The following is a 21,097-nucleotide window of genomic DNA, read 5'->3' as shown; positions in this document are numbered from 1 at the left end:
GTGGTCACTCCCACAAAGATCATTATTTACCTTCCAGTCATTTTAAAGTAGAATGGAAGGATGGCATAATGATAGCTCAATGTGGGTACGAGAGCATGTAGCAGGATGTAAATAGGTAGGGGTATTGTTGTTAAAAAGACACAAGTTGTTTTTATCTATAGATTCGTCAATACGTCTTCCTCTCTCGTCTGTCTTTGGAGAGCCCCACAGGCTATTATGACCATTAAAATCACCGAGGATTATGAACGGTGTAGGGAGTTGGGAGACGATGTTATTGAGTTGCTCACAAGTAAAAGACAATACTCGGAGGATGATAAATTGAACAGACGGTTATTTGTCTGTGTAATGTTGCACAGACAGCAACAGCCTGTAAATTTGTGTTTAACTTGATCATTCTATATTTGCCTTTAATTCTGCGTTTTGTCAATTGTGAGGGAAAGCATGCAGCTTCGTCTCGAGACTGTCCTGTCTGGAATCGCGAAAGCGAGATATTGCGGGTCAAATATACCCGGAATGTCTCCTTTCTCGAGGATAGGAGGATAGTGGAGAGTTCAGACGTGGCTGCACCCTCATATGCACAAGTGACTAAAGTCCGGTCGCCGGTTGACAATGTCGCAGTCCAAGATGCTTCGGTTCAAGTATCTGAGGACAGACCTGCCTGGGGCTCGCCAGTCCCAAACATGGCTGGTCAACATAACTTGAAGATCCTCACGGGAGATCCATCCCGTTTCACCGCCAAAACTAAAACCAATTAACCTCACAAACAACAAAAGACGACACCACCATCAACAGTCAATGTTTCAAAAACCCCTTCCTCTTCAGGAAAAAAAACCCTTCAAAACGTGGCCCATCTAGGGCACATATGCGTTTGCAGCGATCTCGCTCACTTTCCTCTGTACCTTGATCCCAACTGAGTTTACAGGCAACGTCAACCTGAACGACGTTCTTGGAATGGTCTTAAATTTTCACCTGAGCGATATGGAAACGGCTGTAGATCGAGCACTCCAAAAAACTGGTCGAAGACAGCACATATTGGTAAAATTTACATTTCTAGTAAAACAGTATAATTTTTGTTTGATTATTCAAACTCCCTGATACCAGCATTGAGTTAACAGATACGCGAAAGGCTACAGATAACATAAAAAGCATGCTTCTTGATCAATTCCTTAATTAAATGTATAGTTCTATTCAGTGCTCTCGGATTAACGTCAAAACGTTTTTTACAATGTATTTTGTCAGCGACAAAATACGCTGAAGTTTGTTTATGAACTGATGTGCGCTTCATCAATCAGTTTTACGCCATACGTCTATTTACAGCAATGCCGTTGTCATAGTATGAAGTGAAACCTGTAAGCACTGGTTATATCTGCATGTGTACCAAGTTTTATTTTCAATCCGATGCTTTTTTTGATTATCAGATTTATATACGATAAAAGAGAAGAAGCTTATTCTATTTGGAAAGTTCCAAAGATGTTCCGAAGATTTCCGAGAGCAGTGCATCCGACGACACTCACAGGGAGATGTGTTAGACATAATGAGGGGAGATCTGCACGCTCTCTCAGACTTCACAGATATGCTGATATACAGCTATAACGGTTTATAACAAAACATACGTCTGCTGATATGTGTTATGACATATTTATTTAAGGAATAACCAGAATAACTTTTGGGGGATATGGTTTATACAGAAAAAAACCTGTGCAATTTGCATAGATCTTCGAAGCTGTTTATGCACAAACATGCACACAGATTGTCGGTAAATATCGAATAACACCCAAATAATCATGTTTATTCATTATAATTTAGCTTAGAAAGATAGACATTTTTTAGTTCATATTGTAGACATGTCTGATGAAAAGAATGAATGTTGTACAGAACACTACATTGTGCTGTTATTTCATCCCTAAATAACTTCAACCAATCGGATGTTAAAAGATGAACGCAAAATTATAAACAAATGTATATGACGTCATCGCCTTCCTCTGTGTTTCACTGGATATGCTTTTGCTCTGATGATAATACAGAATCAGAAAGAGGAGTTCTCTTTTGAGGAAAAATAACCAAAACTCTATTATATTTTTATTGATATGAAAATAAAACGTAATACGACTTTATACTAAATACTGTACACTTATTGCTACCGTTTAATAAAATCCTAGGTTCAAAACTTTACCTGTTTAAAGATGTCACAAGCCAGTATGACTGTGTCATATTTGGTTTACTATCACAATTTCGGTATCAGCCTCTTGGGGTATACAAAGAGGAAATCATTAAAGGTAATTTTGGGTATCCTAAATAGAAATAATAGATGATGGTTATCCCGTATAAAACAATTGTCCGTGTCCTTTTCAGACGAAACAGTTTGATGTTTCATTACACAAAATTTCTTGGTTTAAATTATTATTTGATTTCATTTATCTATACCAAATGATTAATTGATAATCATTGTTCTATTTTCTCACAAAATTGAGTACCTTCCCCTGGTGTAATTGCTTTTATACACCACCAAATACACAACGTTGTATTACTTAGTATGATACGATGTTGCCCGTCCATAACTCCGTCCATTATGTCATTGACCGATTCCCTTGAAACATCATTACATTTGTCGTCATCACATGTAGTACAGTATGTCTGACCAGGGTGTAGAACATAACGAAAAGGTAACTTTGTAATCTTTTAATTAACATTCCCTGGTCCCCATCGAACAATTTAAGTGAATGAGCCAAATCCATATTTTTGAATTATTAATCAATATGTTTGTTTGGATCGTGCATCAACTTACCGTAAATCTTTTATGTTTGTGAATGTCTATTTACGCAGTTTTGCTCCTGTCGATCAGCGAAGTTGTTTGAATTGTGTATATTGACTTTATTGGTTTATCTCGCAAATTATAAATAATTCTTATAGTTTTATACAACATCAACAGTTCTATGTATCATACAATACACAATAAACATTTTAATGATTCATATTTATTTAAAGTATTACGTGAGACCCTATTTCTAGTACGAATCACATACATATCCGAAGTCCACTGGGGTACTCGGGGTGATTGTTTGTGTAGACTTGACTGAGAACATTGAATAGCCATGCATCGTGTTTCTTTAACCAGGCCCTGTTTTCTGTCTCCGAGGTACAAATGTGGGTAAATTCACACCTGTAAGCAAAACAGCACGCATTGCAAAGTTGGCAGGAATACTTTTGTAATTTTGTAAGATAAACTAGTTAATCTGTTTTATTGCAATATTTTATATAATTGCTAAACTTGTTCTAGACAACTTGATGCTCTATATAAACTCATTAAAAGAAATGGATATATTTTGTCGTTTATTCGTGAAAACTATTGATTGCTCATTGACATTGGTGTATGCTGTTTTTTGTCTGGAACCTTCTATTCAAAATTACTTCTCCTCTTTTACATATCGTGCAACATGATGATAGCATCGTTTTGCTCTCTTTCTTTTTTACCTTTTCTAAAATTCTAAAATACCTGTATCACAAGTCATTTTCTTATTCTTTTCCATAATATGCCTGAAACACGCACCTACTATTTTTTACCATTTCGAACGCTTTTCCCCTACACGACTTATTGTGTACATGAGACTTTCTATCTCTCTACCATATCAATAAGCAAACCCAATACTTACTTGTTCATTCCTCCCGCAGGCCCATCGTCCCTAGTAATAACGTTGAAGAAAGAGGCGGTTGCCTCGGCCCAATACTCGTCCTTGTTGCTAAGTTCGTAACCGGGATACCACACATTGTGCTGGACCGCGTAGTTGTAGGCAGTGATCACCTTGAGATGGAAACGGTATATTTATGTTAAAGAACATAAGATCGACCGTTTGAAATGAACATAAATTTAGGGTGTAAAATGTTTGCCATCAGACAACGGGCACCCTGCGTGGCTTTTAACAGAGAATATACATGTATATCTTTGAAAAACGTGTAGATTCTTTGCTATTTCTGGACACCTTCGAAATATGCAGGAGGATTGAATAAAATTACATATATATAGTTTATATAGAAAAAATAAGATTTAACGACCGACTTAAACAATAGCTGCTTTCACCCTTCACATGGCTCTTCAGGTTTATTTCAAAAGAACAACTTCGTGACTTCACAATTACATGTCATCACACTACAATAGTAACCTGACGTCACGAAGTACACAAGAATGGTTGACAAACTGAAGCCAACTTACTTGCTATGCCGTTGAAATAAACATAAAGAGCTATGTGAAGGGTGATAGCAGCTAGCTTTTTAGTCTGTCGTTAAATCTTATTTTTCTATATTTACTTACGTCACATGGACATTTAATCCTTATTTATTATAGTTTATATTATATTTTTGATCACTTTTTTACTCGAATTGTTACTCTTTGTTACCAAATGAATGAACAAAACGAATATACTATATATTTTTTGCATCGTAAATGATAAACGGGTAGGCGACAAATACAAGATGTCATGGTGTTAAGGTAAAACAAAACCATTTTTAAATAGAAAACTGGTTGCTCAGATCTTATGGACAAATTCGATATCATCCTTAGTGGATCAAAAAAAATACTTGCGAATCTTTAATTAAATACATTTTGTCTCACCTGATTCTTGTATGACTGTGGCATATTCATCAAAACTAAGTGCCCAAACTCGTGCACAAGTATGTTTTCCTGTCCACCTTGTGGGTCGCCAGGCTGGCAGCCGACATTAATCGAAAGTGCCACAGATCGGGAATTGGTAATTCCGGCAATTGTTGAATACTTTCGTCCGTCAGACGTACATGTGTATGCGCATGCTCCAGTACAAATGCCTGTTTAACCAAATGCAGTCTGAACAGAGGTTGTGAAAACAATTAAGAAGCATTTGGAAAGGGAAAAAAATCATCATCAAATAGCACTGACACATTTTTGTTCGATTTTAAACCAACTAGATAGCAGAACAGGAAATAATCTGGAAATTATCCTACCGTGACACTGAGGAGTGTCCGCAAGATGCGCGTTCTCGGGAAATGCAGTGGCACCGTCAGCGGCAGTGAAAATCCCTACGCCATGGCTGTTAGCTACCCCAGAGAATACGTCCGTAGGCATGTTTTTCACCATGTAGGACACAATAAGTGTAGCCTGTTGTAATAAGGAAAATGTTGGACAATGCTTTTGTTTGGTTTATTTTATTTTATTCAACGTCCTATGAACAGCTAAGATCATTTAAGGATGTACTCTTCTGAGGTTTCCATCACGTTCGAGTCTCGTTTTGATCTGGTGTAACAGGTTTTTGTAATATTTAACAAATTATGATCAAGTTTATTAGCAAAAGCACATCTGAAAAATATGTAAAAAAAACTGTTATTTGTAGATTTTTCTTTACAAGAATTTAAAAAAATTAACAATTCGGCGGCCATTTTGAAAATGTGTTTTAATGTGTATTACTTGCGCTTCAAAAAAGGCAAAAAAAATAACCTTTTTTGACACTAGATTTATCACTTAAATTGCCATTGAGTTTCCGTTTCAAATTGTAGCAGGTTCAATTTTGCTGTACAACTTTATAGTAGAAAATGCAAAAAAAAAATATGTCCGTGTGTTCGTTTTTGTGCTATGATCGGTCAATGATACCAATTTAACACAACATGTGATTTAAGGTGATTTTTGGGGTTTTGACCATATGCAGAACAATTATGGAAGTAAAATTTCTAAATCTTATTGTTTTAACTCATTAACACCCTTTTCCAAAATTCCATATAAGAAAAAAAAGTTTAATACAGGATTTTTTTTACTTCTCAGATGTGTATATGTGCCGTAGACGGGATATGTTGGTGTGCTTGCCTCCTTCTGATGGCGCGGATCTGATACCGATTTTATAGTGGTATCTCTCTGAAATACAATGTACCATGCCCAAGGCACCCATCACAGCATTCCACTCGGTCACATTATACTGACAACGGGTGAACCAGTTGCTTCCATTACGCTCAATGCTGAACGTTAAGCAGGCAATAACAACTACCATTTTTAAGAACATTGGTATGTCCCGGCCTTGGGACAAAACCCATCGCCTTTCTCACCGGGACGAACGTTCAACATTAAAGCCAAAAGCAAGGTGTTGCCAAGCAACGCTCTAGGAAATAAAAGGAAGTTAGAAGTATTGAGAAATATGAAGAACCCAACTATTGCAATGGGTGAAACAGATTTATTTTGGTCGCTTTTGTGTCCCCAAATAGAGGACACCTAAGCAAATCCCAAATAATGCAAGGGATTCCACATTAGTCGCATCTTACTATACATGCCGTGAATAACAGCAGGTGTATTCCTTTATCGATCGCCGACCTGCAGTGGTGACAACGGTTTGGTTTGTATGTATTTTGCGTCCTATTAACAAATATGGTCAATTTAAGGACGTGTCATGTTTTGGTGGTTGATGATTGCTTGAGAACCTGGAGAAAAAACACCGACCTGCGGCCAGTACATGGCGACTACTCCATGTAGGCCTCGAACCTGCGACCAAGTCGTGGAGGGCTAGTGATCGTAGACGGTCGGACGCCTTAACCATTCGGCCATCGCGGCTTGGATGATGGACAGACACTATCAAACAATAGTGGTCTCCTCACGATTTAATACTAGCAACAGTAAAACTTGATCGTACAATTGTAGTATCAAGACAATAAAATAGTAGCAGCATAATAATATTATATATCAACAGAACAAATAATACTAACAGCGGTGCATGACAATAGAATAACAAGTGCAATATGATTGTAACAAGAGGCCCAATGGGCCTGCATCGCTCACCTGGTATTAATCTCACATTTGTAACCTTAAAAGTTGACTAAAATACAGCTACAGGCAGAATATCAGTGTTTGATTCATAAGAACCTATTAAAAGATTTAAACATATGATGCCTGTGACCTTGAATGTCGAACAATGACATAAGGTTGAACAGAGTTTTTAGTCTTCCAACCCAGCATGCTTCTGGCAAAATATCATTACCCTGGACCTTTTGGTTATACAGAACAAATCATTTAAAGATTTAAATATCTATTGACCACTGTGACCTTGAATATGGGTGAAGGTCATTCACTTGGTAGTCCTTCATCCCAGCATGTTAATGGCCAAATATCATCACTCTTGGCCTTTTGCTTATTAAGAAGAAGTCATTCAATGGTTTTAAACATATTTGACCCCTGTGACCTTGAATATATATGTCAAGGTCATTCATTNCCCTATGACCTTGAAAAAAGATGAAGGTCATTCATTTGAACAAACTTGGTAGCCCTTCATCACAGCATGTTACTGGCCAAATATCATCATCCTATCCCTCTTGTATATTCAGAAGAAGTTGTTTAAAGATTTTAACATATTTGACCCCTGTGACCTTGAATATAAATCAAGGTAATTTATTTGAACAAACTTGGTAGCCCTTCATCACAGCATGTTACTGGCCAAATGACATCACCCTAGGCCTCTCAGTTATTCAGGAGAAGTTGTTTAAATGTTTTGAACATATTTGACCCCTGTGACCTTGAATATAAGGCAAGGTCATTTATTTTTACAAACTTAGTAGCCCTTCATTCCACCATGTTACTTGCCAAATATCATCATCCTAGGCCTCTTGGTTATTCAGAAGAAGTTGATTAAAGATTTTTACATATTTGACCCCTGTGACCTTGAAAATTGACGAAAGTCATTTATTTGAACAAACTTGGTAGCCCTTCATCCAAGCATGCTTCTGACCAAATATCATCACCCTAGGCCTTTTGGTTAATGAGAAGAAGTTGTTTAAAGTAAAAAGTTGACGCCGGACGGACGACGGACGGACGACGGACGCCGCACCATGCCATAAGCTCACTTGGCCCTTCGGGCCAGGTGAGCTAAAAACCGTGTTAAAATAGTTTATCAGTAGCACAATATAACAATACTTTTGTATCAACAGCGCAATATGATATTATTAACAGTACAGTATAACAGTAAAAAAAGTTCAATTTTAAAATAGTACTAGTGCATTATAATAGTAATGGAAGTATTAATTAAATATAATTCGCGCGACATGCATGTAGTTATATATTAATGTTTACCTTCCATAGGATGTCATCAGAAACGGCCTGAGTTGCGTCAACATTGATGGTCTGTGCGAATATTTGTGGTGTTGTGTAGATTTTACCTCCTACGCCAACATACATACTCTTGAATGATGACTTTGTGAAGTGATGATGTTGGTGGATCTTGGAATGAAGAATAGCATAACGAACGTCTTTGTCCAAGGCACTACGGAAATTATACGAAAGTCATGGTATTAAATATTAGGTTAAGAGCAAAATTAACTATACCGTATCGTAGAATCTATTGAACATGTGTAATGTTGTCAGAGTTATCTCAACTCGAGGGTGCAATTTGTGAAGTTTATCCCGAGGGTTGAGATTTCTTACTGCAGCGCACAGGTTTGATTTATTATTTTCTCCTACACTTCCATACCTAAAACTACAATTACAATGGGGATTAAAGTGTACCGAGATAAGTAATGGTTATATTATAGACTCGAGCGAATATGTCAATTATCACAACGAGAGGGGCGGGTTTCAACCCGAGTACGCGAAGCGCACGAGGGTTGAGCCCCGCCCCTCGAGTGTGATGACTGACATATCCGCGAGAGCCTATGGTATATGTTTTTTGTCGCATATAGTGTCACGTGATTTGAAGTGTGTGAAAACCCAAATTTATTCAATCAGTTCGAGCTTAGAGGTCAAGATGTCAGATTACATAAGAAATTATAGTAGAATCATTCGATGAGTTTGACGACATACATTTATCACAACTCTGGCACGATACGAAGACGATGTGCGGAGAACGGCGGTCAGAGCCTACAAACGACCATGCCCCACACAGGCGATTGAGGTTAGTAAAATGCCTAACCCTCCACAATCGAAATTGAAAATATACCCACAGACAGTAATGCCGTTAACGGACGTTTCTGACGTACAACAGCAGGGCCAGGTTTTCCACAACTGCTAAGTATCTTTCAATTTTACTACTAAATGAATGTTTGAATTTTATTGACTTTGCAGTTCAATGTGTACGTTGAACTATTATTGACTTTGCAGTTCATTGTTTACAATCAACGACAGTAACGGTCAATTCCACTACTTTTTATCAATTAAATTGTTAAACATTGTTGGAGTTTTGATTTCTTTATTTCCGGTCTCTAAAATTTTCCCACGGTTTTGTAGTACCTCAAACTGACAGCCTTATTTGACGCTAATAGGCAATCATCGATTCCATTGGATTAGGTGTATCTACCAATGAGGTACTCCAAATCTGAGGAATAACTAAGGGTTGGAGCCCCAATTATACCATATGGTTTCACTAAAACAGGTTGGTTATACCATGACTAGATCAGAGGAATTATGACACGACTATGCGACATAAAATGTGAGACAACATTGACAAGGTATTGAACCAATGATAACGTGTACAGAGTAGAAGCGCGTGTGAGTTGTCTTTTTCTGGGTATGGAAATATATATTCTTAATCTAACTACTCACTATATACTAAACTACTCACTATAAACTTAATTTAACTAAAATATGTCTATGTTTTCCCTATTTATCATGCATTCCCTCAAAAAAGGTGTATATTCGTTTTCATAAGATTGCAAGTTTTATGTCATTAGGCAGTTACATAATTTAATTGAGGAAAACGGTTGTATACGCACTTACCTTAACAGAGAATATATAAATGAGCCCCTTTTACATATGATTTTGCTCAAATGAATTTAAGCGATGTTATAGCAAATAATTTATGGGAACGGATTTTAGATTCTTTTTATCATACAAGGCATGTTCCATTGAACATTTTTTTATTATTATTTAAACAGGAAAACTCAAAGGAAAATACCTTTATATATTCCATTACCGTGACTTGATGACGTTATTATAGTATTCGTAGCTGTTGGTCACAGCTCGTAATATTACAAATCAAAAGAAGATCGATTGCATTTACTTACTTCAGTGCCTCGTTTGACAAAGGAGGTGAAAGCCCGAGAACAGCTGAAAATTGAAAAATGTTAAAAATGAGAAATTGAATACTGTACATCATTTTATCCTTGAAAACGTGCTATACTGTTATAAAACATAATATCAAGTAGCAATGCAATGACTAACATTACAAATGAAAGAATATGCTTTGAAAGAGCCACTATTTCGAAAAAAACCACTTTATACGTACATATGAAAATAGTGGTTAGGACCAGTATAAAGCTCTGGGCTGTTTTGTAGACCATGTTTGACATATGTCTGACAGAGTAATATGAAGTTTGAACGGTCAGTGATAGCAGTTTTGTTAGACAGTATCGCAAATTATATTAGAGATAGCGTACAAAGTAAGGGAAACAAGCACCTGGTACTGGTCGTTATCGTCTCCAGTAATATTTAAAGATAAACCTAGACTTATAAAACGAAATTGTCAGTGAATGATTTATAGCGAGCTTTATAACAAAAACGACATTTTATTAGTGGACACTCCATATTTAAATAAAGTTGAACGTCCAACATCATTTTCGATATTTCACATAAAATGTGTTCCTAAATGTGTACATAACACTGTGTTGTTAGCAGAATACCGTTCATACTGACGTATTCAAGTTTTTTTTACAAGTTTTATTCGAACTTTAGGCCATTGGCCCATCAGTATACAATACATATTATACACAAATCATGGACAATATACACAGAATGAGGACAATTGATTACCCTCAATCTGTTTACCTCATAGATGAATTTTACTAGTATACACAATTCTTTAATATTATGGACACTCAATAACTGAACGACTTTAAACACAGATGGGTTTTTTCCAATAACATCTTTTGATAATACGTGATCTGAGATTTTGGAATTCAGAACAGACTAATAAAAAATTAAATTCATCCTACTCAGAGCAGTGAATTAACTATTGATGAGAAGTAGGATTATTGGTACTCAACACCAGTACTGCCTAATAGCGTTCCATCGCCTTCTCCAACATGCTATTGTATTCATGAATAGATTGTAGTACATTATAACCCCTAAATTGATCTCTTATGACAAACTATCGCATTGGTAAGCATTAACTGCAAAGTATACAGTAGTTGTTTCTACTGTTGTAAGATAGGATATAAAATTCATCTCAAGAATGCGTACTGATAAATACTGATTTCTTTGCTTTGCAACATATATAACGTTTAAGTAATGTTGAAATAAATCATTCATAATTTCCCGTATTTGAGTGACCAATGAATTAAAGGTTAGGTAGTATGATACACAGTAGGTTTCTTTGACATGAAACTATAAAACAGTCCATTATTTTCAAATTCTTTAATAGGGCATCATATCCTCAACGATTTGTTTCAGCGTATCAATTCTCATAAGTCCTCTTAGGATTAATCCTATCCTACATATGAATTGACCTGAGAGTAACCCTGTTAGATATACGTCTAAATTCATTCCCGCAGGTAGGCACAAAGTACAGCTGATAAGATATAAACTGTTGAAACAAACAAGGTCATCCTATAAACGATCATGATTAAACTTTAAAGCGAAATGAAAGTCTTTGTATCACAGAGAATCTGTCCATGTGGACTATTTATCATTAGTAACTAGCATTATATGGCTTTTCAATTGCCTCATATCAGAAAGCTTAATGATAACGACACGATGAAAACAGCTATGAGAAAAGTGAAGACGGCGTCGTCAAAAAAACACAGCAATTTGAAACAATATTTTTTTAGACTTAAACCACGATAGTTGGTTAAATTAAAAAACGTTATTGATTTCACTTCGTTTTAGGTTCCCGTTAGGCTGTTCTGGCCCAATGATTTCCGAATTTATTCCTGTTTAGATGATTGAAATCAAGCGGTCTCAAAAGAGCCTTATAATGATAAAGACAAATATTTATTTTTTCATTTATATATTGTAATAATACATGTACAAAAAGGTATTTGCAATATTTCGTTTTGGGGTACTAACTTTATGTAGAGTACAGTTAATGTGCAAAATGTGATGAAAATATACTATCATATGTATTCAATTAAAACAATTCCTATTTCATTTGATGAAAACGTGCCCTATAAAAGGGTTCTCTCGACAAAAAACCCTTCCGTTTTTGTTTTTTGAATTAGAGCAGTATTGTTCATTTCTTATTACATAATTAGTATGGTGTGCATATGAACTTTGAAATGAATATTTTAATAACATCAAAGTGACATAAGCTTCTTTAATAAACAAGCGCTGTGATCAAGAATAAAGATGGCAAAATCTTCTTCAAAACAAATGATGCGGGTAGCATGAGGATTTCTTTTTTTAAAATATGGGACTTGTCGGACTTGAGCTAGACAGTGTATATATAAATTATATCACGCATAATTATTTTTTCTCTAATTTCGCATAAAATATTTTTTGGTGCAGACGAATACATCCACGGGTACTCGTAACACATGCATGGATATGTACATCGCAGTATGAACGATTGTTTCTATATCGTGAGATATCCATGCATGTGTGGTATTTTATTAATTACATCATATACTTGTTCTTCCTATGCTCTCTTTATGTCATCCAAATTATTACTCGTAATTATTCTGGGCTTGTGTTGAATTCGCTGTCAAGAAACAAAAATGAAACAAGCAAGATGGCAGACAAGATGTCACGAAAGGAATACAGGCGTCTCCAATCGCAAACACATATTCTAAACCCATTCTTTTATCACTTCGTCGATAATCAGAGAATCAGATCTTTAAATAATTACATTTTTGGATGACATATATGCAAAACGGAACCCTGTGTTACGTGGTCTCCCAGTTGACTGTAGCACTATAAATAGATTCACTGAATTAATATATATTTGTATGTGTGTTTTTGACAAGGTAGATCTAGTTGCATGAAGCTTCCTTTGTACAATGGTAACTTAAAACAATTTCAACATCAATATTTATTTAAATATAGAGTTTCCTAATAAATGATTCGTTTTCAAACAAAGTACGTACGTATGTACAACTCCTCATTGTGTGACTTCTCCAGTGGAACTTTTTCATTTTGCCTAACCGACCTTTGAACTCCCGATTAAGCCAGAATAGAGTCACGAAGGTCACAAGAACATGGAAGGGATTAATGCATACACCAAATGTGAGTGTTTGTTTGTGTAAACAATTCGTAAGGATGATCTTCTCTTAGTCGTTGTATTGTGACTAATTCGCTATTACTTACATGTGTGTAACAGGTTATGTATATGGTAGCGGATCAGACGGTGTTGTGAGAAATATACCATATTGTCTGTCTGTCTTGTATATTATACTTACAATCTGATGATTATGCTTTACAAGTCTGATAATTTTATTGATTTTTAGTTAGGAAATCGTTATTAATGCGTTTCATTAATTAGTTATGTTCATAAAACAAAGCCATATTTATGACGCGTGACCCGGTTATGCACAGAGAAACTCAATACATGTATGTATATATTGTCCGTCTTGCGCCTTACTAAGACAACATCTATCCGGTCAAAGCTTCTGATATCAGTGAAATTCACCTCTACACGAACTGCTAATAGGTGTCTCTAATGAAATCAATAATGTTAGTGCCATACTATTGCACCTTTATGGTTTGATAAACGTTTGTCAACAATCAGAGTATTTATGTATTTGTTAAAATCGGCAGTTCCTAGTAATATACAACCGGATAATTCAACAATAACAACGAAAGTCGAGATATAAAAACGTTGATCCTCAAACACGATATTTTAATATCCAAGTTTTACTTTCTGTACAAGCAATTTAAGTATTAAACGTGTAGCAACGTTTCAAGACCAACTGATCCCTTTGTCAAGATATGACTGAATGAGAGATTTGTATGTTTTACCTGTGCAACGATGTGATGAAATTGTATATTGTTTATGTCAACGACCCGGGACGTTTCGCCTATCGATAGGAAGCGTCTACACAATGCATCAGATAGGTTACAGGTAGGGTGTAGATCTAGCCCCCTCCCCTGTTATGTCAGTATCGGATCATACATATTACTCAGCTGGTCCCCGCCCCCCTCGTCTCTGTTCATGTTCTGAGTTTTCCTGATTTTGATTGCTTCTTTTATTTGTCTCGTTTTTGTGTGTTGTTCCCTTTCAACTATCTGTGCATTGTCCCAATCGACGATGTGATGTTAGGTGTTAGCGTGATAAATGTACACATGTATGCTTCACAAAAAATTGACAGATAATACTTGGTGATACCATTATTACATCTTCCGAAAGATTCCGTTCAAATATTTTCTAATACAAATTAAAAATAGTATTGGAGGCGTTGCTGCTGAAATAAAGATAATAAATCATATTTTCATATTTGTTTTAAGACATTTTACGTTTTTATATATTAAATATGCCCAAAGTGCTGAACACACAAAAACGAGCAAAAAAATATGCCCTTATTAAAAAGTCTTCCTCTTTCTAATTATCACTACTCGTTAATAAATTTAACGTTGCTCTTATGTTTGATATTGCGTTTTTTGTGCACACGCCGATGGTTTTAATTGACACCTTTTTATCGCAGTTGCACTGGTCACTGTTCTGTCCTGCTGTTTGGTGCGTGCGCTACAAGGTAAATACACGATACACTCTGCTGTCTTCCCTTTTTGAAAGGAAACATTAGCTTAAAAAGTTAAGGAATCAAATAAGTAGCTAGACTGGCCCCCGTCTCTAGAATATCATATAGATATTCAATTATTGAGAAAAAAAACCTCTTATAAGTTTGATCACTGGATGTCTGATTCTAGCATAAGTTCTAAACTAGGGAGATATAAGCTAGTAGTAAATGAAGTCGAAAAATTCTGGTAGCTAGTCTTATAAGATGCTGGAGTTACAATGCATAGTAAGTGCAATAAAATAAAGTGTGTTCTAAAAGATAATGTTACCTATTTATTTCACTTCAATCCTGATTGTGTTTACTTTCTAGAAAGTGCTGGATAAAGTAATGTAAATTTGTTCAAGGTCTTTAATACAATATTTGATGGTTTTTTTGTATATACGGGAGCATGACGATGTCTACGTTTCAGAAATATTGTGTTATTTATATCCATTTCTAGACTAACGACATGTAAAATAGTATTAAGAAAAAATAATCTCGGTATCAGAAATGTTTCCATTGTTGTCTACTTGATGACTTTTTATCAGATCATAAAGAATACCTACTTAGTTAGAAATGCTATGATTTAATATATGAAAATGTAAGCTAATGCTATACCAATATATCCGTTTATTCAACATTTGGATACTATGTTTTTTTATTCAATTAATAGACTGTACACAATAACAATATGCAACATTCATAATTTACTTCATCAGGTGTTTTTTTCATTTTATATTAATTTGCCTCTCTTTTGCCATATCTAATAAGCAATACCTTTTATTTAGAAGAAATATTTACAAATTGATGTATAACTACCTTACATTAAAAAGTCCGATATTAGCTACATGTAATTCATTGCATTTTGTCTGATTATCCAGCTGCCGACCCTATTACATGTCTCCAATGTGATGGCGTGACGTCACTAACAAACTGTTTAACGACTGTTACCTGCAAACCAAATCAGGCGAGCTTAACCTTAGGACGCGATATGCCTTGTGATGATCACTATTATGTTTGAGCGTAAATTACATCTGTCATGACATTTTCACTTTATAAAAGCTTGAAAAAGTGATATTTTTGACCATTGGTTAAAACTGTGACTCCGATGCAAAGATGTTAACATAAAACATACTGTTTACTTTAAAAGGTTAAAACAATTAATGAAATACTTTTTGTGAAACTGTTGTTAGGAAGAAGGGAAATGAATCTTATTGATATAAATACAAACGACAGAACAACAGACATGATAAGTCCTAATTCCAAATAAATGACCAGAAAGAGATAAATTAATTGCTTAGGTGTCATATAAAACACAGGGATTATCTTCCCGAACACTTTCTGTAATATTCAGGCAAACAATCATTTGCTGATTAAGTGAATGGTAGATAAAATTCTAAAATGTTAACTCCTTCATTCCTTTATAGGTCTGTTTCGTTGAAAGACGCTCCGTTCTAAACGGGACAGATCCAAATTCCTCGGCACAGCAGCCATCTGAGGTTATCCTGTATAGCGCTGGATGTAAGGACAGTGAGGTAAGACTTACAACGTGACCGTTATTATTATGCCGAGTTGATCTAATCCACCACGTAGCATACCCATTGCTTTAAAACATATCATACACGACTGATTCGCGGTTTTTATTGTAATTACATGCTCTCTCTTGAAACACAAAAGAGGGATACAAGTGAACATTTCATAAACAATTTGCTATTTTATCATTGGTACAGCACTGTACGGATAGTCAGTGCGCTGGTGACATCTCACAAGCGACGGTCAAAGGTTACGATGGTATTCGTACATACCACCGCTGCTGTTCTTATCATGTTTGTAATGCGCAAGGTTTTCATTCCACTGGTACGTATCGATATCTTTCTACAACTGTTAATTAACAAAGATACACATCTTATTATCGTTTTTTGTGTGTCTAACTGAAACTTTAATACTCCCTATTTTATTTCTTAAATTGTTCATGATTTGTTTTTTTCACTGAACTGATGTATGGACACTTCACCTTCTACCAAGTTATTTATGTTATCTAGTGAGTGACCCGTGGAACCGCCTTTGTCTAACATGTGACAATGCTGCAACAGCAGACAGTTGTACCACTATTAAACAGTGCGGCGAGGATCAGGTAACGTATACTACCTGTTGCGAATACGGATTATCTGTTATTATTACTCTCGAGGTGAATAGCTTTGTAACATTAATAAGAAAGTATGGCCTTTAAACCTACAAGTTTTTTGCAGTATATGTAAATGAATTTGTGTCATTTTCAGATGTGTTCGTCGTCGTTACTCTACCCGGACGCAAATATGAAAATGGAATGTCTCTCAAAGAAAGTATGTGATATGCAATTTGGTTTCATTTGGCAAAAGTTAAATATAATACAACCTGGACCGGGTTCTAGCGAAAGGCGTTACGTGTAGCTAAATCGTCGTGTTCAAGAAATAATGTGTGTATGTAGAATTAATTAATTCAAGTATAGTGTTATATGGGTGATCATTTGGATACTTTGACATAAATACTAATGTTTCATATTATTAAATACCGTCTTTATATATAGATTTAAGTTTTATTCAAATTTTCTGTGAACATAGATTTTTAAAACAATACTATAATTACATAGATTACATAGGAACATAAATATAAAAGTACAGTATAATTGTGTAGATGATATCTATATTATCCTCGATTGTATTCATTAGGTGTGCGACGTAGTTAGTAGCACTATTAGGAAGCGGCTCCACGATGGTGATGTCCTGGCGACACGATGTTGTGATGGTCCCTTGTGTAACAATCAGAATATGTACGGTACTACACCTACAGGTAAATCTTTCCTATGCAACAATCAGAATATGTACGGTACTACTCCTATAGGTAAATCTTTCCTATGTAACAATCGGCATATGTACAACCATGTGCTTACAGGTGAATCTTTCCCGTGTAACAACCAGAATATAAATGGTACTACGCCTACAGGTAAATCATCCTTGTTTGACAATCAGAATATGTACGTTACTCATGCGTTAAATGTTTTTAGGAAACTTTCAAATTCCTGATAGTTTTGTCATTTATGAAGATTACAAGTATATGTTTAACCAAAAAAATCCGTGATGAGAAAATTAAAGCAAATTGGCGTTGTTGCATCATACTATCATTTCCCGAAAATAATATTTATTTCATTTTATTTTTTAAGTTTTCAATTAAGTTAACTAACAAGATACAAGAGGCAGGCATACACATTTTCCTCAAATTGCTTCAAACTATAAAACGTGATAAAGAATAGATACCATTCCTTTTATTGCAAAATAAAAATGCTACATAATATAAATGTCAAACGTTCGATTTTGGGTACCGTCTAGTGTGGGTACTCTCAGGTTACGGTACTGTGCCTATATGTAAAAAAGGCTTGTGTCACAATCAGAATATGTACGGTATTGCATACATGTAAATGTGAATGCCTACAGTTAAATCACTCAATATAACAATCGGAATAGCTACGGTAAGCTGTTTCCAGTAACATTTTCATAAACCCCACATTTGTGATTGTCAGAATATGTACGGTACTTACCTTATTTAAATCAGTGTTGACTACCAATTAGAATATGTACGGTACTCTGCTTATAGTTTAATCAGTCTTGTGTAACAATCAGAATATCGACGATACTCTGCATTTAGGTAAATCGTCTTTGAATAACCAACAGATTGTATAATATACACTGCCTACAAGTTATTACTCTTTTGGTTAATTTATCAATAAGAAAGGTAAATATTATCTGTATTACTTCGATTGAAAACAAAATATTGGTCAAGTAATACTCTCTATTCCAATCATCAGCAATATCCGCAGTAACTATGCTCTCCTGATATAATTATTGTCGATAGAAATGATCTTTTTTTTACAAACCATTCAAAGTACCAAAGTACATCACTATTGAGTTCAACCACTTACATCGTTTTACAAATTGACTTAATTGCTTTTTTCCAAGTTACAACAACATCTCCACAAACAACTCCACCTCAGTGTACAGAAAAAGATATGTTCAGACTATCGACAGTAATGTCAACAGTGACGACTCTTTTGACACGTGCACCGCCGCCTCCACAGACGCCAACACCTGGGGCTAGACCTGATGGCTCTTTTGTACCTACTCCACCATCTCCGGCACCACTAAAAAATTCTATACCCAGACCAACCACTCAGACACCTATGCCAATACCTTTTTCCAGTCCTCGGCCAACTCCACCAACCCCAGCTCCAGTGATAACAACCAGTCCTAGACCAACTCCACCAACACCAGCGCCAGTTACCATTAATAGCCCTAGACCAACTCCACCAACACCAGCGCCAGTAACCATTACCAGCCCTAGGCCAACTCCACCAACAATAGCGCCAGTAATAATAACCACTCCTAGACCAACTCCACCAACACCAGCGCCAGTAATAATATCCACTCCTAGACAAACTCCTACAACACCTGGACCAGTGCCTCCTTCCAGTCCCAGACCAACTCCACCAACCCCAGCACCAGTATATATTACCAGTCCTAGATTAACTCCTCCAACACCTAGACCAGTTACTCCCTCCAGCCCTTGGCCAACTCTTCCGACTTTAACACCATTTATCAATATTACTCCTAAACCAACTCAAATGAGCCCAGGACCAGTAGCAGTTACCAGTCAAGGACCAACTCCACCAACACCTGATCCAGTGACTCAAACTCTTGCTACTGCACCAGCTACACCATCGGGTGAGTCTACTACATGTCAAGAGTCGATCTGTGATGAAGCTCTGGTCACACCTGTATATATAAAACTAATACCACAAGTAGCATTTCAAACAAGGTAATCAGAAAAGTCAATCAGGTTCGATGGGACCAGTCCTAGTCGACCGTAAGACATATAGTAATTGTACTCCGTTGTATTGTTGAAACATGGTCAATTACTGGCGTTTGTGATGACTTGTTTCGGACCTGAAAACAAGATCTTGAAATGATTGAGTAGATATTGTTGATCTCGGGGCATTGTTTTGTTTTTGAAGATACTCTCATTATTACACTCGTTTATGTGTGTGTGTGTTGTGTTTTACCTTGGAATGCATTGTCTCTAATGGCGTTGTCTTTTCTTTAAGGTGTTGCACAGTCTTGTAGTGACAGGCCTGGGATTCAATGCGAGTTTATGGCTGAAATTAACATTTGCTCTGTCCATAATCTTGCGGTTAAGTATTGCATGAAGTTTTGTGGTCTTTGTACATCTTAGAAAAATAAATATTTGTCAACTGAGTACTTTTTGTATTTGTAATGTTTATTTGTATTTAAAATATAAACAGTTTTATCTTATGATTTTATACTACATGTATAGAAATTAACATTAAAACATTATCACAAATGGACCTAATGTCGGCCAACATTTACGAGGTTTAAAACACGTTTGTGTTGGTATATATGCATTTTGTGCGCAGAAATAGAAGTATATATAAATAAATATAATATGTACGGACATGTAAAAAATCAGTCAAGAATCCAATACATTCGTATTAACTGACATTCAATTCATAAACCAAATGAAAGATGTTCGGTAAGTTGACAGGCAACAGTTCACCAAAGGATAGACTTTGTCATACAATCACAGACTTTGAAATTCATAAATAATTCTAACTAGTAAATACTGGATTCATTTTTAATTAATTCTGTAAAAAAATAATAAACACTTATGTCCAAGAAATGCGTTCTGCTACATCAGTTCAAAAGCATAAATCAAACATTAACATAGCTATACAACAATCTAGGTTATGGTTCTGTATTCTTTGTTAAAACATAATTACATTTCAAAGCTATCAACACGATGTTTGTATAACTAGCATTTTTGCTTTTTAACAGATAAAATAACAAAAGCAACGTGAATAAAAAAAACAATTCCTAATCAAGAAAAGGGGAGGTATGCCTCTTCAATTTTTTGGCCAGTCGACTAAACATAAACAATGGGATGACAAACACACCAACCCATAACACTGTAACTGTATTTATTTTTTAATTTTCAACTTTACTAAAACACTTGTTATCGTCGGATTCCATTTGATTGTGAACACTGACAAAGGACAAGACAGATGCCATTTTGACAGTGCAAGAGAAAATAATGTAGACAAAAACAGCTGCCACAGGAGGCATATGACGACTAAAGGAAACTTGTCTACCAGAGACAAATTCATTCAGGACTTGATTAACCCAACCAGACACCAATAAATGGACACCATACATCGGTATGTTTGGTATGTTTATTTTCCCCTAGGCGTTGGATTTGGGTCAGAGACTCAGCAAAGCCTCAGTTCTGACCTTCATGTCTACAACCGAACATGATGGATATTGTACCCGAGGGTATAACATTTAAGGACAGTACAGAGGCTTTGCTGGATTTCGACTACATACTATAAATCGTTTTGTAGAGTGTCTGCATCCATTTT

The 21,097-nt window shown here is 35.7% G+C and overlaps 2 protein-coding genes across 3 annotated transcripts; one reads left to right on the top strand and one right to left on the bottom strand.

The window, feature by feature from the left end:
• Positions 1–2,959: 2,959 nt before the first annotated feature.
• LOC110441798 lies at positions 2,960–10,327 on the bottom strand. Its single transcript, XM_021485051.1, has 7 exons — positions 10,215–10,327; positions 9,994–10,036; positions 8,069–8,258; positions 4,972–5,125; positions 4,607–4,815; positions 3,651–3,799; positions 2,960–3,160 (listed from the first exon to the last, which is right to left on the bottom strand). Exons 1-7 carry the CDS (start codon positions 10,276–10,278, stop codon positions 3,016–3,018), a joined length of 954 nt encoding a protein of 317 aa, XP_021340726.1. The 5' UTR covers positions 10,279–10,327; the 3' UTR covers positions 2,960–3,015.
• Positions 10,328–13,072: 2,745 nt separating this feature from the next.
• On the top strand, positions 13,073–19,914 carry LOC110441803 (mucin-2-like). 2 transcript variants are annotated; one of them, XM_021485058.1, is made up of 11 exons: positions 13,073–13,147; positions 14,563–14,610; positions 15,516–15,601; positions 16,062–16,169; positions 16,365–16,491; positions 16,677–16,768; positions 16,914–16,976; positions 17,343–17,463; positions 18,627–18,944; positions 18,990–19,388; positions 19,769–19,914. In XM_021485058.1, exons 1-11 carry the CDS (start codon positions 13,120–13,122, stop codon positions 19,894–19,896), a joined length of 1,518 nt encoding a protein of 505 aa, XP_021340733.1. In that variant the 5' UTR covers positions 13,073–13,119; the 3' UTR covers positions 19,897–19,914. The 2 variants fall into 2 exon arrangements, with proteins under 2 accessions (XP_021340733.1, XP_021340732.1); XM_021485057.1 differs by having other exon boundaries at positions 18,627–19,388.
• The last annotated feature ends 1,183 nt before the right edge of the window (positions 19,915–21,097 follow it).

Source organism: Mizuhopecten yessoensis, unplaced genomic scaffold (assembly GCF_002113885.1).
Source record: "Mizuhopecten yessoensis strain PY_sf001 unplaced genomic scaffold, ASM211388v2 scaffold716135, whole genome shotgun sequence".
NCBI classification, from domain to species: Eukaryota; Metazoa; Mollusca; class Bivalvia; order Pectinida; family Pectinidae; genus Mizuhopecten; species Mizuhopecten yessoensis.
The sequence above is the reverse complement of the archived record's forward strand: the minus strand, read 5'-3'. Positions and strand labels throughout refer to the sequence as shown.

Bases quoted from the DNA above. Each gene is read 5' to 3' on its own strand.
- LOC110441798 (XM_021485051.1), bottom strand. From the start codon at position 10,278: ATGTCAAACATGGTCTACAAAACAGCCCAGAGCTTTATACTGGTCCTA. The intron at 4,816-4,971 runs GTAGGATAATTT...TTGGTTAAACAG, and splicing joins GGACACTCCTCAGTGTCACG to GCATTTGTACTGGAGCATGC. The intron at 3,800-4,606 runs GTGAGACAAAAT...TTCCATCTCAAG, and splicing joins CACAGTCATACAAGAATCAG to GTGATCACTGCCTACAACTA.
- LOC110441803 (XM_021485057.1), top strand. From the start codon at position 13,120: ATGGAAGGGATTAATGCATACACCAAAT. The intron at 16,769-16,913 runs GTAACGTATACT...TGTCATTTTCAG, and splicing joins AACAGTGCGGCGAGGATCAG to ATGTGTTCGTCGTCGTTACT. The intron at 16,977-17,342 runs GTATGTGATATG...TGTATTCATTAG, and splicing joins TGGAATGTCTCTCAAAGAAA to GTGTGCGACGTAGTTAGTAG.